Source organism: Artibeus jamaicensis, unplaced genomic scaffold, assembly GCF_021234435.1.
Source record: "Artibeus jamaicensis isolate MK-2021 breed Jamaican fruit bat unplaced genomic scaffold, CSHL_Jam_final scaffold_1031, whole genome shotgun sequence".
Classification (NCBI taxonomy): Eukaryota; Metazoa; Chordata; class Mammalia; order Chiroptera; family Phyllostomidae; genus Artibeus; species Artibeus jamaicensis.
This window is the reverse complement of record NW_026522026.1, coordinates 3,028,450-3,044,922: the sequence shown is the minus strand read 5'-3', so window position 1 is coordinate 3,044,922 and position 16,473 is coordinate 3,028,450. Positions and strand designations below refer to the sequence as shown.

Genomic DNA, 16,473 nt, shown 5'->3' with positions numbered 1-16,473 from the left:
ATCTTATTTAATTCAAATAAAAATAAAAAGCTTTGGCATTTTGATTGTTTTCAGAGGAGCTTCTTTTTTTCTTTTCTTTTTCTTTCTTTCTTCCTTTCATCTTTCTTTCTCTGTGTCAATGCCTTTATCCATTCTTTTTTTTAATTGAGGCATAGTTGACATATTATATTAGTTTCAGGTGTACAACATAATGATTCTATATTTGTATGTATATTTTGAAATGTTGACCACAGTAAGTCCAGTTAACTCAACCTTGGTGGTCTTGAAATTGGAGCTACTGAAAATGAAAAAAGTAAAATCCCCAAATCCAACTCGATAGGTAGTATCTAAAGTATTGTTAAAACCTCCTTCATACTTTACTACAATAGTTTTCAGACTTTGATGTCTACCTGATTCTTCTGAGGGGCTTGTAAAGAAATAGACGTGCCTGCAGCCTGGCGCAGACCTACCAGGTCAGAGTCTCACGGGCGCTGAAGCCCTGTGGGGGGTCAGCGTGTTCCGCTGGGGGTTCTGGCGCGCTCAGAGGTTGGAGCAGCACTGCCCGGGGTGAAGAGCTGCGATGGGTGCTGGACCCACGGGTGATGGTAGCAAAACCAACTATGAAATGTCTAACTGAAAGAGAACACTTAAAAAAGAAAGGTGAATAATGGCCTTAAGTCCTAGTTGGGGTCATTTTTATATAGGCTATTTTTCTATAATCTGAATAGAGAGTAGACATATTAGAATCAGTCCAATTCGGTGGTTAAAGTGTTAATCAGAACGTCCATTCACTTCGCAAAAAGTGTGACAAGGAGCAAAGGAGTGTTCCTATCAGCTGATTCTAAGAAAAAAAAGTAAACACTCCCAACATGCTCTGAGGCACAGGGAGTGGCTCAGGTTTCTGACAGTTCCCTGCGGTGGTGGAAAAAAAAGTAATAATTAACAGCTTCTTGGGCTTGATGACCTGGTTGAGTGCGGAGGAGGACTGCCTGCCAGGAGCCAGAGCCCGGGCGGTGCTCAGGTAAGCCACGCCGGCCCCTCCTCCTGCTCTTGGCACAGACCTCCAGAACAGGTGAGAGAGCGCTGATTTTCGACAGTTGGTGACCCGGCAGGGGAGCGCAGTCTCCGAAGCAAGTTCAGCCCAACTACTGAGGTAAAAAGGCCCCTTCTGCTCACACTGCAAACAACAGGTGAAAGTGGGGGTAGGGAAAAGCAGAATCCATAGGCAGCCCGGATGAACGCATTAGAGCAGCCCGAAACCCAGGCATTACTCTTCCTCTTGATTTTTTCCGAATGCTCTTTCCTGACCAAGGTATGGAGGGGAGGAGCATGAAGAGGGGGGAGGGAGTGGGGAAGGTGGAGGGGTTAGTGTGGCCACTGAGCCCCTCCTCCCTTTTCTCCAGGGAAATATTTCAGCGAGCACTTGACTGGGAATTGCACTTACTCTCCAGAGATACCAGCCTACTCATTCTGAGTGTTCTTAGGGTTACAATATTGTACTGAATCAGCAGGCATGAAAGGTCTTTTTAGTTGAGGGTTCAGCTAAACTTTCATTTGTTTCCACAAAGCTACAGAGATGTCTCCCTCACAAAAAAAAAAAAAGAAAGAAAGAAAAAGATTTTTGATAAAAGACCACACAAAACAATGAAAGGATAATCCTAACTAAATGAATGGAAGTCTGTGAGTTAAGGATAAAACTTAGAGGCAGGAAAGCCATAGGTTCAAATCCTGGCTTTGCCACTTAGCATTTTGTCCCTTAGCAAGTTACTTAAATTATCCAAGCCTCAGTTTGTTATCTATAAAAATGAGCATCCTAACAGGATCTGCCAATAGGACTCAGATGGGTATTAAATACTTAGCAAGTATTCTATAAATGGTACCTCCTATTAGCACGACGAAATAAGTTGTTCTGCCAAAGGAGCCAGATCAGGAAGCAGGAGCCGGGTTGGGGAGACTGTAGACATTGTGGAGGCCCTGGAGTTGAACAGGTTTCCAGAGAGCAGACCCCAGACATGTGAGTGGATGGCAAGTGGGAAAAGTATTACCTTTCTTAGTAGCAATGAAATCATCTGACTTCTTGCCATTGTTCAAATAGGGTAGTGGCAAATTCAAATTTATTTGTTAGTCAATCACTTTTACTTTGGAAAAGTCATATTTATATTTATCCATAGTTTATTCCAAATATGAGAGACAATTTTGATAGGAGAGTTATGCACAATCCCAAATTGTGGAACCCATGATACATCATGGGTTTTACAAGACCTATTGCCTCTTGAATAACTGGGGGAAATTAGACCACAGAGTCCACGTCCTACATGGTAGCACATTATTCCGTTGTTTGTATTGAAGTGATGCAAACTTCCATTTGTGTCGACAGTCAAGAACCATAAAAAACAGATACCTGCTTTTGTTGGTCTTTGCCTCTTAAATTATATGCAAATGACCTTATTTTATGAAATTTTATTTAAGGGCACTTTTGTTAATAATAGTTTTATTAGTGTTGATAAGTTTGAGGAAGGGACAAATATAGTAGCTGTGACTAGTAAAGTATTTTCGCTGATGAAATTTTATCTTTTTATTTTATCAGTATAAAACATTGAAGTGGTTTGCAGTTAATCCTAGTTTAATATCATTGTTTTTTGAGTGCTAATACTACCTGGCTTTCTTAAATTTATTTTTTATTTAAGGATAGTTGGCATACAATCTTATATTGGTTATATTAGTTTCAAGTGTAAAATATAGTGATTGAACATTTTCATACCTTACTGTTACAGAGCAGACTGGGGGTCTCGAATGATGTACTATTACCAAATGGACCCACCCTTGTGCTCCAGTGGTTCCCCCCCCCAACTACTAGGTTCACCTTGCCTGCCACCAGAAAAAGACATCTCTCAATGCCAGAGAGTGGTGAAAAGGAAAGGGATTATTTATTTTAAAAGTTATACAGACTTAGAGTAATGACTTAATGTCTTCAATAAAAAGGCTAAAGTCCTTTAGAATACCCACAAACACACAGTCCTTCCTTCTCCCTCGGCCCAGTCCGGGGCAACATATCTCAGGAAAAGAAGTAGAAGTCCATGGTTCAGGCAGCCCCTTGGTTCCAGCACCAGTAGCTGTGTCGCCGCAGTGTTTTCCAGTTAATCCAAACCATGTGGCACCTTCTCATGGTCCACTAGCAAGAATCCTTTCACCCCTTTTCTTCTAGGCAAAGTCTCTCCTGCTTCCTAAGCCATGTGGCAAAAAGGGAGCACCCTAAACCTACACAGTCCCAACTTTCACCAAAGCCATGTGGTCCCAAAAAGCCTTCAGTGGCTGCTGTGCATGGGTTTAAACCCCAGCACCAATATTCCTCTGCAGCCCCATTTCTGACTCCTCCCACAATCAGTTACACCTACTAGCATTCCTGTATTCTCGGCTTTACTGGGCTGCCACAGTAAGTCCAGGTAGGTGTGGCCCCACATTGTGGAGCCCATCATCTCCAAGATCTTATGCAGGCACTGTAACCAGGGGAGTTGCCTCCCACTGGCTTCAGGGATTGAAGTCATTCCCATACCCCTAGTTCCAAGCATGGCCACAGCTATTTAACATATCTATGAAACCAGTTAAGGGTTATAGGTATGTTAAATGACCATTCTAGAGGTTATCTGCAAAACCATTGCTATTCAAAACAGCTCTGGATGGCCCTGTTCCATGCATCCTCCAGCTCAGATTTGTGGGGGCAAGGACATCCTACATGTTATTTTTTCTAATATTTCCCAGACACTCTGAGTTCTGGACCCCATTACAAATCCCCATTTAGCCCCCCCACACACACTTGGCTGTATCCTGTTGCATTACCATGTGATCACCTCACTAATTTCAGTCATCATCTGTCACCATGTAACTTATCACAATATTATGGACTATATTCCCCTTCCCCTTTTCACTGATTCCCCCACACTCTCCCTCCTGGTAACTATCCTTTTGGTCTCTGTTTTTAAGAGTCTGTTTTTGCTTTGTTTCCTTTTAGGTTCCACATGTAAGTGAAATCATACAGTATTTATCTTTCTATGCCTAACTTATTTCACTTAGCATAATACCCTCTAGATCTATTTATGTGTCATAAATGGCAAGATTTCATTCTCTTTTACTGCTGTGTAATATTCCATTGTATATACAGGGGTGGGCAAAAGTAGGCTTACAATTGTTCTTATGAAAAAAGACATGCAGGTTATGAAACAATAGCAAACTCTGTTTTACACACTCACAACTGTAAACCTACCTTTCCCACTCTTGTATACCACATCTTTATCTATTCATCTAACAGTAGACACAATTTTTTGTGTACAAAATGTACAAATTTTATTGTACATTGACTGGAAAATTGTGGATAGAATTCTAAACCCAACCAAACTGAATTTTACCACAATATTGTCTTCTGGGGCCTGATTGCATCTAGTGTGTTTAGCTAAAATCTTATAAAAGAAACACAGAAGTGGGGGTAAGTCTTTCTAAAGTCTGTTTTAGTATGCATATATTTTTCCACTATTCTAATGCACACAACATTTTATGATAAACTATTAAATGTTTTGGGAGAGGGAGAGAGAGTAGTAACCAACAGTGATCAAGAAAAAATTAACCTTTGAAATATATTCAAGACAGCACAACATGTATGTGGCATGTCTTTTTTTTAATATAATTTAAAGATAGATTTACATCTAATATTTGTTTTAACTACCTAAAATAAGTATACAGTACTTTTAATTGAAATAGAAATTTAATGCTAACATCAAATTTGCTTGTACAGACTAATTGCTTCCCATGCAGACTGAGAATTTGAGGTTGTTAGAGCTACCTGGGCATCATATAAAACTTTAAATTTTAAAAAAATATTCAAGTATGGGTCAATTGAAAAATACAACCCCTGAGAAAGAATAGCTTCTGAATATTCTCTCTTTGAAGTAACATCTAGGGTTAGAGAGGGTTGGGCTCTGTTACAAAAGTTAGTCTTATGTCTTTCAAAGCTATCAAATACAGTGATTTCATCACTTCATAACATCATCTCAAGTACCTAACTGATATTACTGCTTCCAGTAGCTGAATATCAAAGTGTCTTCTTTTTAAGTGATGAGTGTCATTTTAGTAGCTGAAATGGCTGAAGGACAACTTCTTCTTCTTCATCATCGTCCCAGAGCCTAGCAATTGGAGCTCTAGAGAAGACTCCAATTCTTTTGCAGATAGTATATGAACAGGAGAGATGAGTCAGGATGCCTGTCAAGTCAACCTTAGAATCTTCTCTTGGAAAGTTAGATAAAGTAAAAAATCCTTGAGCTATACCACAGCAGCAATTCCAGAGGATGCGCTGGCAGGTTGAGCAGCTCCCTTCTAGACTGTGTGCAGGTGAGATGCTTTGAGGCTTAAAGCTAGTTTGCTTATTCCACTACTCTTGCTTCCCTCACTTCCCCGAGGGCACTCTGGGGAGAACAAAGCACATTGCCTTAGCCATGTGTAAATATGCAATGGAATATTGAAGTCTTGCTTTTCAAATTTGATTCTACCTGAACTGAGAGTAATGGCATGCTCATGTAGATGTCTGATTGTTTGAGCCACATCCTGTTTAGTCCTGTCTTAAATTCAGGCACTATGATATATTCTTGTGTTTTTTTTGTCTCAAAACAAGCATTTCCTGACTGCAATTAATATCACTTAATAAAATGATAGTTTATGTACTCCAACTCTTAACTTTTACCATCTCTGCAAATGAGACACATTCTTAAGGAAAAAATATGGAGCCAAATGTTTCCCAGAAACCACATGTCTCTTGACTCTTTTGGATAATGAATAGAATTACAGGTTTTTTTTTGTCTAATTTTCTTCAAATGAGATAATTGGTATGTAGGTCCTTTCTTCTCAACTTCAAGATTCCAGTTTAGAGCTTAGAAGAAACTTTGTTTTTTTAAAGCTTTATTTTGGATCAGAATACATATTTGTAGCTTTCCATTGCTTCTTCAAGCCAAAACCTATTCAATAGTACTTATGAAATAAAAAGATAATAATTATCAGTTAATTTCATAGCTCTCAATTTTACTGTTAATATTTTAATATACCTCCCCATATGTTGATATATTCATTATTTTGCATATGATTTATCTATATAATTGGATATATATATATACTTGGATATCTACATTCACTCTAGGCATTACAGAACTGAGATAGGAAATGATCCTGTTCTGAAGGAAAAATAGTCAAATTAAGTAAAATAAAATATACTAGTTGAAAAGAAAAAGCAGTAAGTAATTAGAAATTTGCACATATTTTCCCGTGAAAGTTGAGTGGCAGCAGAGCTTCTCTTTGGCTGGGGAACCTAGGGAATTTAGCATCTGTACTTTTTTTAGTTCATTGTAAAATGGTGGCCACCCTGACGCTGCGCACACCCACTGGCCTCAGGAATAAGGTGCTGCAGACACAGATACAGGCCATACCTCCTGTGGTTGGCATGGCAGTGGAGGCAGAGACAGAGCTCATGAAATTGTTGTTGACTACACAAAGGAGTGAACCAAATCTCCCACTTTTTAATTAAACAAGTAACCATTTCATTAATTCATGTTTCGGGCCCAGGAAGGTACTTCAATTGACTGGCCCATTTGAGTTCATTGCAGCATGGATTCCCCATCTATCCTCTGGCTTCCTCTAGTAACTGACCAGTGAGGGCAAGCCCACATGCAGGCAGCATACGGAGCAGGGGAAGGCAGCCATGGCTGCTGCTGATGCTCTCAGCTCTCTGCTGCCCACACACTCAGCGCTCCCATTCTGTCTGCTCAGACCCACTCTACCTGCCTTGCCTCTTTGCTTCCCTGCAGAGCCACCTAGGCTTGTGTGAACCTATACCTACCTAGTACTTTCAGACTGTTTATTCTCCAAAACTTAATTGCTAACCCACCTAATTACTATCTCTTGAGTTTCATTCTGTCTAGGCAAAATGAAAAATAAGTAACCACAATTATTAAACCATCTTATTTCATACACAATCTAATCAATAAGCTCTGGCCCCAGGACTGAAGAGGCCTCCTGGTACAGTGCATGGATTTGGACAACCACCTTCTTCTTCAAGACATAGTTTATTGTGCTCTATCAAATTAGTTGTGCACATCCAGAGTAAGAACTCTAGGTGTCTATATCCATATTTTTTCTGTTTTCATAAATCTCTCCATCTCACTAATCCTGACCTCCATTCTCCTCCTCTTATGTCTTTAGAGGAAACTAACTCAGATGCTTAAATCTACCAAGTCTTTATAGTTTAAAAGGTATTCACAAGGGCCCAACCAGGTTTTACTTTGCTATGAATCATGGTTAATGGGAATGGAGAGGGAAAACTATTTGAATTCATAGATCTATTTATTATTTCAACAACTAACAATAAAATGAGACTTTTACCAAATCACATTTTTACGTATCAGGTATTTAGACTGTTTGAATATTTCGCTTAGCCAGTTTGTAGATTCATACACGTTCAATATTATTTCCTATTCAATTAGTGTTTGCAGCTTATGAACAAAAATTTTATATAGTTTTTATTTTCTTCGCTATATTCCATTCAATTATCTTTCTTCCTGAGGTCAGAGAATAATGTGAAGAGCTTTTGAAATCCTTTAATCCTATCTGAAATCTCCTGCTTGGCCTCAGCACAGGTCATGAGTTTACTGAGCTTTGTTTGCCATCTTTAATGGTACCTTAGCTATTTTATGAATACAAATAGGAAGCCAGTCAGGAAGCTGCTGCCAAGATTCTGCAGCCCATCACTGTCAATTTGCCCTTTGTGATTGTAAGAGGCATCCGTCTGTAGTTCTTCAGTTCCAAATATCTCCAGCTTCTAGTCTCAGCTAGAAGATATTTTAACTGAGGTCTAGAATGGTTTTACCAATAATTCTTAATCCTTTGGGCCATATCTGCAACTTTACATTTAGTCAGTCACTCAACAAATATTAATGGAATTCTTTCCATGTTCCAGGCAAAATTCTAACAGTTGGAGGTACACATGTAAATTTTAAAAAGCCCTTATTGTGAGAAATTAATGTAGTTAGGGAAGATGGACAATGTAAGTAAATAAGCTCATTTAAGATACTGTTATGCAACTAGATGAAAATAATGTAAGTGTGATGGAAAGTTGCATAGGGAAAGCCTCTGAGAGGAGAGACAAGGGGGCTGAGACCTGTATGACGTGGGGGGGTGGTCATGTGACATCAGGGGAGCACGAGCTCCCGCCAGGAGGAGCAGCAAGTTTAAATCCCTGAGACAGGAATTAGCTTAGGAGGTGATTGAGAACCAGAAAGAAGGCCAACGTGACCAGAATTGAGTGAATGCTGAAGAGATTGACAGGACCTTGTGAATCATTGCAAACATTTTATTCTAGTTAATGTTGGAAGTCTTTGCAAGGTTTTAATCATGGGATGACAAAGTCTGATTCGATCTTTAAAGTTATCATGCCAGATGCTGTGTGGGAGAATGGGATACTGGTCACAATGTGGATGCAGGGAGACCAGCCAGGAGCCTGATGGAATAATCCAGGAGAAAGATGATGGTGGCTTGACTCAAAGTGGTGGCTTTGGAAATAGAAACTTTTGAGACCAAGTTACATATGAAGGTACAATCAATAGACCTTACTTCTGGATTGGAATCTGGTTATGATGAAAGAAGAAAAATGAGAATGAGTCTTAGTTTTGGTGCTTAATTGGACAGGTAGGGAAGAACTGTGGAGGTGGGGATTCTGGAGCATGGGAGAAAGCCAGTGGTCCTGTTCTGGCCATGTCAATATTGAGATGGCTTTTAGACATCCAGAAAGGTTAAGTTGTAGTGACATGCATCTGGAGCTGAGCAGAGAGGGTGGGCTGAAGATGGATTAGACTACCTGGAAGAACGTGTAGATAGAGAGGATGGCCCAGGACAGAAGCAGCCAGCATTTTGTGATTGTTAGAGGAGTAGGTGGAGAAGGCTAATGCATGGAGGCCTATGAGACAGCACAAAAATAAGGCAGGGCGGCTGTGATTGCTTTAGAAAGCCTTAAAAAAAGAAGTGTTTCCAAAGAAGGTAACAATCAACCTTGTCAAATGCTGCAAAGAGGCAGAGAAAATAGTGAGAAAAAATGAACTGTTGGAATGTAGGAAGAGAGGTGCAGGAGGGGTAAATTAAGGAATAGATGATAAAGAGTCTGGATTCAGGAGGGAGAAGCTAGTGTTTGGGCAGCAAGATAACCCTGGGAAATCTTACTAGGGTGCATCAATATCTTTTCCGTGGGTGATTAGAATGACAAACCCTGGGGCAAAAGTGAGGTTTTAGAAACAAGAGCAAGGGCTGTGTAATGAAATAACCCAAACTAAATCTTGTGAATGAATGACTGAGATTACTGGGCCCCATGGAGCATGTTGTGGCTGGGTCGAAGGCACCCTAAAATGCTATGTAGCTTCTGTCTTACAGAGTCAATGTGCCTACTTTACTGAGCCTCTGACCCTCTGGTTCTAGTACTCTCCATGAGATCTTCTTCCTCCAAATGGTGTGCTATCAAAGAGGATGGCATTTCCAACTAGAGAAACACATTCTTTGAGCAAGAGGATATGAGTGGAAAAGACATGAATCAATAAAAACAATGCAGGTCGGAATGCAGAACTCGGCATCACAGCAGGGTAGGCAGGTGACAGGCCACAGGAGGTTAGATAAGGTCCCATTTGAGCAGGAACTAGAAGGAAGCAGAAATCTGGATTTGCAGTGATGAGGGCCTTTTTGTGCAAAGGGAACGGTGAGAAGACTTGGTGGTTTGGGATTCCTTTGGACTAGAAGGCCTGTTATTAAAGAAAAGCTTCAATTTTGACTTTGAAAAGGTGGGTTTGGGTGGAATTGCAGAAAGCCTAAATGTCAGATTTAGGGGTTTGGGCTGTATTTCCTTAAGAATGAGATGCCAGGAAGGTTTGTAAACAAGGAGATGTTAAATAACAACGGTAAAAGCATAAGGGAAACTAGTTTAGTTTAGAGACTACTCAGGTTAGAGACTATTACAATACGCCTACCGAGATACACTTTCGAGTATAGATTATACATTATAACAATGTGCTACAAGGAAAAATATGCATCAGGAATTTTGTGAAAATAGCTGTTTTCCCTCTGTTTTTCTTCTGTTTGTTTTATTTTTTATTTTATTTTATTTTACTTAGTATTGCCATTCTGGAGAAAAAAAAAAGACATGTCTTCCACACACACTACCCCAACCGAAATTATCTGATTTAGAAGGGGAAGAAGAAAACTCCTCCCCTTTGTTTTTAGATTTTTTTAAAAACTGATCTTTTCTCTCCAGCCTATCTTTTTATTCTGGTCATATCCCTTGTGATTCTACAGGCTTGAGGCAGTGGTAATTACATATTCCATTCCTGCAAGATGGAACAACTAGAAATTATTATACTTAAAATCTCTGGTCACACCTTAATGTCATTTACATGAAGACCTAAAGGAGGTTATTATTCATGTCTGACCACAGTTCCAGAGCCTGGAAGAGACTTCGAGGCTGTTACATCATGCTATTCAACCCTACGAGTCTGAGCTTGACTTTGGTTGCCTGAAGATTGTGAAATCTTATGAAAACATAAGATTGTGTTTGCAGGAATGGGCAGAGTTCAGCCAATTTGGATTGAATTTCTATAATGGAATAAATATGTTTCCTTGAAAAGAATCTCACAGGAGAAAGTTCTTTCTAGAAATAGTCCAAAAACAGACTCACCAAACTGGCACAGCCTTCCTTGCCTCGGGTCCCTTATTTTGTAGTTTTTCAACTTACCCAGTAGAGTTTTCTCCTTTCTTTACACCTCCAAACATTGCCTTGGGATCTCCTCTCTACTAGAGCTGCCTTGCATTCCCGTGCTGCCACAGACAGTTCAGCGGTTGCAAAATGCCTCTTTTTTATTTATTTATTTTTTAAAGATTTTACTTATTTATCTTTAGAGGGGAAAGGAAGGAGAGAGGGAGAGAGGGAGAGAACTGGCCTGCAACCCAGGCATGTGCCCTGACTGGGAATCGAACCGTGGTTGCTTGGTTCCCAGGCCCGCGCTCAATCCACTGAGCTACACCAGCTCGGGCAAAATGCCTCTTTTTGAATCATAGAAGACTTTGGGATTTAATGTCTTCTTCGAGAAAATAACATTGAGCTGCTAAGTAAACAGCAGTTTGAAACAATAGATTTTTTCTCCCACAAGTCTCTGGAAATTTTATTTTAAGATATAACAACAGTAAGACATCTAATATTTTTAAATACATTTTTGGAGATACTATAAAATATTCACTGGCAAGCCTTCATAAGCATCATTTCAGCTGGGCAAATTCTTCGTGTGGCTTCTCATGTTTCACCTTTATACTTCTCAATAAGATGTAAGCTGTGCCGCAGCTCCAAACACCCCCACACCTTTGCATTTATACAGAGATGGGACAGGAGGGCAACTTTTAAATCACCAAAACCTGGTCATATCTGAACTGTGGGTAAAATGAAACAGAAATCCTTAGGGTGTATTCCAAATCAAATACTAAAACTTCAGAAATAAGATTCTGTACAATGGGAGTAATGCCACATTTGGACATACTGGGTATGTTCACTACTAGGAGTGTAACTAATGCAGCCATCAACTGTAAAGTGATTATCAGCATAACTTTGATACAGGATTTTTCTAAAAAATTTGCAAACCATTAGCATTTATAATGGGCCAACATTGTGGTTTGTACTGCAGTTTCATAGAAATACTGTTCCACCGTCTGCCTTTCTCTCTCTTTTTTTACCCCACAAGGGTTGGTCTCTCGGGTTGATTCCCCATGGTAAGGCTGTTTGTCAAGTTGTGCAATATCTCTTCATATGTCTTCTTTGCCATCTCTCATTAGAGACTGTTGAAATTAAATTATATGTTCCTCTTACTTGGCTACTATTTTCCCTAAATTATAGAAAGAATATAATTTTCAGTTTAAAGTGGAAGGTGATATCAAAGAGAAAAAATAGATTTTTCTCAAAAGCACAGGTTGAGTAATAAGAACAGAGGAAAACACCTAAGCATCTTAAAACTTAAATGGATTGGGACTGGGAAAGGTGAGTGGGGAGACATAAAAAAAACATTATTACTGGTTCCCAAAACAAATTATCTTATGAACAATTGTGAAAAATAGGTTTGGAGGACACCATTTAGAAACTCGCTCATAGTGAGTTGTAGTTAAAACTCTGAACTCCAAATTTATCTTCTTGTAATTGAGGATTTTGGAGAACATCTCATTTGTCCTCAATAGTAATTCCCTCTGACATAGAAAACTCCTTGAAAAGTCTTAGCATGGACTGATTTATAGAAAATCAGAGTTTTTCATCTGTACTACCTTTTCCAAACTGCAGAAACACCATTGGTGGAATGGGGAAAAGGAGAGGCCTTGGCAACACTCAGGCCTTGCTTCAAACCATCCGTCCCACTTCCTAAGTGTTTGAAATGGAGGCAACGCATCCACACCTGGCAGGGATGGTCTGACGTTTAAATGAGAGAAGGTCTATAGATTGGTTCATGTACCAAGTGTGAGATCCGTAGCAGGCAAATGCTAAAAAGTATCTCCTTTTTCCTTCCCTCCCCAACCCAACTGAACTCTTATGCCCATATGTGAAACACTGCTTAAACATGCCTCAGATATTTCTACACAGTGGGCACACAGCAAAAAAATTCAATTTAAGTCAGAAACTGACTTAACCAAAAACTGATTTATGCATGCATCAGAAAGACATACCACTAACATTATTCTAATGTTTTAGGGTTTCCTTAGATGATCTCAGAAAGGGGGAAAAGATGACGATGATGGCTCACCAGTGCTCTTCTTGGATCTTTGTCAATGAGAGGACATTCCTTACCGGGTAACTATATGCATGTCTTATATGTTATCCTAGTCACCAGTCATGTGTAGATTATACCCCAGCAATATGCTATTCTAAGCATGATGTATGACCCACAAGATTAAAAATATGAATCACCAGTTGAGACATTAAATGAGAAGTTGAATAAACATGTTCCGAAAGACTGCTAAACCATAGCCTTTCATAGAAAATCACTCATATTTTATAAATGTGGCTTAATTTTACTAAAGGCTAAATTTATACTTTAGTAGTTGGTACAGTTCTCAGGAGCAGCACTGAACAGAGGATCTAAGGCTACACATAAACTGACTTATCCAGAGAGTTAGCCCAGGGGCCAGCACAGGGTTTCCCGTCCTCACCCCTCTCTCCTTTGTCCTCAGGACACACTTGATTTTGACCATTTCTCTCTAAGCATTAGGTTATGCGATATATGGCCAACATCCACAGCTGTTTTTTTATACATAGAAAATAGCATATTGTGTTGCTTTGGTAATAATGGAGTAGGGATGCAAAAATTACCAGAGAAAAGATGAGACCCGAACTTCACTGAGCTAGGGCTGCAGCCAAGGAAGGAAAAGATTAAATGCTAAGCAAAAACAAGTGGCACCTTGGCGTCTTGCAAGAAACAGAAACCAAGCCATATAAATGAGAGAGGGACGTGAATGTAAATGATGCAGAACTGGGAAATAGGAAAGTGGAGGGAACAAATATGGTTAAAAATGTCCTTAAAGCCACAGCAGGAAGATAGCATGAAGTGTAAGAAATAGGAAGAACATATAACATAAAAGATAGTGGATTCATTTTTTCATTCTTCAAATACTTATTAACTGCTTCCTGTGGACAGGTACTCTTTTTGATCCTGAGCATTCAGAAATGAACCAAACAAAGATTTTAGCTTCATGGGTTTGCCTCCTAAAAAGGCAGATAGTAGTCCCCCTTTATCCACAGTTTTATTTTCCACAGTTTCAGTTAACTGCAGTCTGAAAATATTAAACAGAAACTTCCCCAAATAGACAATTCATAATTTTTAAATTGTGCATCATTCTGGGCAGTGTGATGGAATCTCACCATCCCACTCCATCCTACCTGAGACGTGAATCATCCTTTTGTCCAGCATATCTAGGCTGTCTAGGCTTCCCACTCATTGGTCACTTAGTAGCTATCTCAGTTATCAGGCAAACTGTCACAGTACTATAGCACTTGTGTTCACGTAGCCCTTCTTTTATTTAATAATGGCCCCCAAACACTAGATGAGTGATGATGGAAATTTGTATATGCCAAAGAGAAGCCATAAGTGCTTCCTGCAAATGTAAAGGTGAAAGTTCTCATTAAGGAATGGAAAAAAATTTTTATGCTGTGGTTTCCACGATCTATGTTAAGAAAGAATCTTCCATCCATGAAATGGCCTAATTTATAAATTAAACTTTATCACAGGTATGTCTATCCAGGGAAAACATAGTATATATAGTGTTTGGTACTATCCGCAGTTTCAGGTATCCACTAGAGGTCTTAGAATGTATCCCCCACAGAAAAGAGAGGACTACTATACAGTCAGTATGTTAAGATAAATGAGTAAATATATATTATTAAATTCTGAAAGGTATTACACATAAAAATAAAGCAAGAAAGGGAGCACTGAGTGCTGAGAGAAGAGTGGCAGGTTGATACTTTATGTAAGATAGCCCGAGCGATCCTCAGTGAGGAAGTAACAGGATAAAAACCTGAAGGAGGTGGAGGAGCAAGCTGTGCAGGCAACTGGCTGTGGCATCTAGGCAAAGGGGAGAGCAAGTTCACAGACCTGAGGTGGACACATGCCTATAAGGGAAGAGGAAGCGGGTGTGGAGGAGTGCAGTAGGAAGGACTGTAGAAGATGAAGTTAGACACATAATGGGGCCAGACCGGGAGGGTCTCAGAAGCCGTCATGAGACTCCACGTTTCCCACTTAGACAATGTGAAACCATTGAAGAATATTGAGTACATGGGTAATTGGGTCAGTCTGGCTGTTAATAGCAGATTGAAGAAAAGACAAGAATAGAAGCAGAGAAACTATAGAGGAGCTGATAGTTCAGGGTAGAGGTGACAGTGCCTTTGACCCAGATGGCAGCAGTGGAGGTAGGGAGGGAAAAAGGTCAGATCCTGGATATATTATGAAGAAAGAGACGATAGAATTTCCTTAAGATTTCCATGTAGGATATGAAAGGAAGAGAATAACCAAGCATTGATTCCAAGGGTTTTGTCTGGAAAAAGAGAGTTAAATTTTTTGATATAAAGACTGTAAGAAAAGCAGATTTGGGGTAGAATATTAGGAGTTCAGAATGATAAGATCAATAAGGAAATAAATGTAAACAGAGAAGATTCAAGATCCAAGATTAGAAAAGGATGAAATAAAGTAGGAAAAACAGAAAACAAGAAGGCAATAAAGAAGTATGTTGGGTGAAAAATAAGCAAAATGATGGTGCAGACTGAATAGAGAGGAAGAGCAGTAATGTACTGGGTAATAAGCAGGTTATATATGTATGATCTGTCCAGAAGGTATCCAGTCATGTAATATAAAAAATAGAGACATTTACTGAAGAAGATACATAAAATATTGTACATAGGGCAATGATGCCCCAGCCCCCTTCAAACTAGGCACCTTGGGACCTCACACAGGTCTAATCACCATCAGCATCCCCATCGTAGTTTCCTGAATCTCACTGAATGTCTGAAGTCTCTTCCCTTTCAAAGGTGACTTTGGTTTTGGGAAAAACCAGAAGTCACAGGGTACCAAATCTGGTCTGTAGAGGGGCTGAGTCAGCTGGGTGATTTGATGTTTCACAAAAAAACTCGGCAGAAGATGTGATGCATGAGTGGGCATATTATTGTGATGAAGCTGCCAATCACCAGTTGCCCATAGCTGTAGCTTTCTAAATCATGCAGATAGTTTCTAAGCTTGAAGGAATGTTCAAGCTTAACGCAAAATTAGATGCAGATTTGTTGCTCTACTCCCTCAGTCATTTTGAATGTGAAGACACACAGTACACATGCTCACTCAACAGCTGACTCAACAGCTCACATCTCCCACTGACTAGTACAGTGAAGGTGTTATTGTTCATGCCTGAACATTCCAGTCCACTCTCCTTTACTGTCAGTTTACATTGATGTTGTGCAAACCATTCTCATTATATTAACGATGGCTGGACTTTTTCTGGACAGACCTTGTGTGTTTGTGTGTATGTGTGTATATAGGAGGTCTGTCCAGAAGATATCCGGCATTCATAATACATATGACAACACTTTGATATGCAGGGTAACTGAATGAATGAAACCAGAATGTCACAATAACTGAAGCATTGATGGAGATACAAGGGGAAGAGGGAAGTTGAGGAGTTATAAAATTGAAATGAAAAACTGAGGTATTTATTTTTTAAAATGTTAAGTGCAGATGCCCAACCATGAAGTTCAGGGAAAGTAGGCCCCACATGAAAAAGAAGATAAAAGGGACAGGAGGTCCTAGAGACTGATAAGAAATGGACATGATAACAAGATGGGCATTGTTGGGAGGACCAGAAAGATGGCAATTTGGGAAGAGAAAAAGTAAAAGTAAAAGATGGAAAAGGACCGAG

At 39.6% G+C, this 16,473-nt stretch overlaps 1 protein-coding gene across 3 annotated transcripts in view; it reads left to right on the top strand.

Annotated features, from left to right (window-relative positions):
- Nucleotides 1-910: 910 nt before the first annotated feature.
- Nucleotides 911-16,473, top strand: part of RASSF6 (Ras association domain family member 6) — a 56,700-nt gene continuing 41,137 nt past the window's right edge. The window contains exons 1-2 of one of the 3 annotated variants that reach the window (XM_037150200.2): nucleotides 911-1,000; nucleotides 12,770-12,868. In XM_037150200.2, coding sequence (XP_037006095.2) covers nucleotides 939-1,000; nucleotides 12,770-12,868 — 161 coding nt within the window. In that variant the 5' untranslated portion in view covers nucleotides 911-938. The other 2 variants (XM_053655655.1, XM_053655656.1) reach the window with 2 other exon arrangements.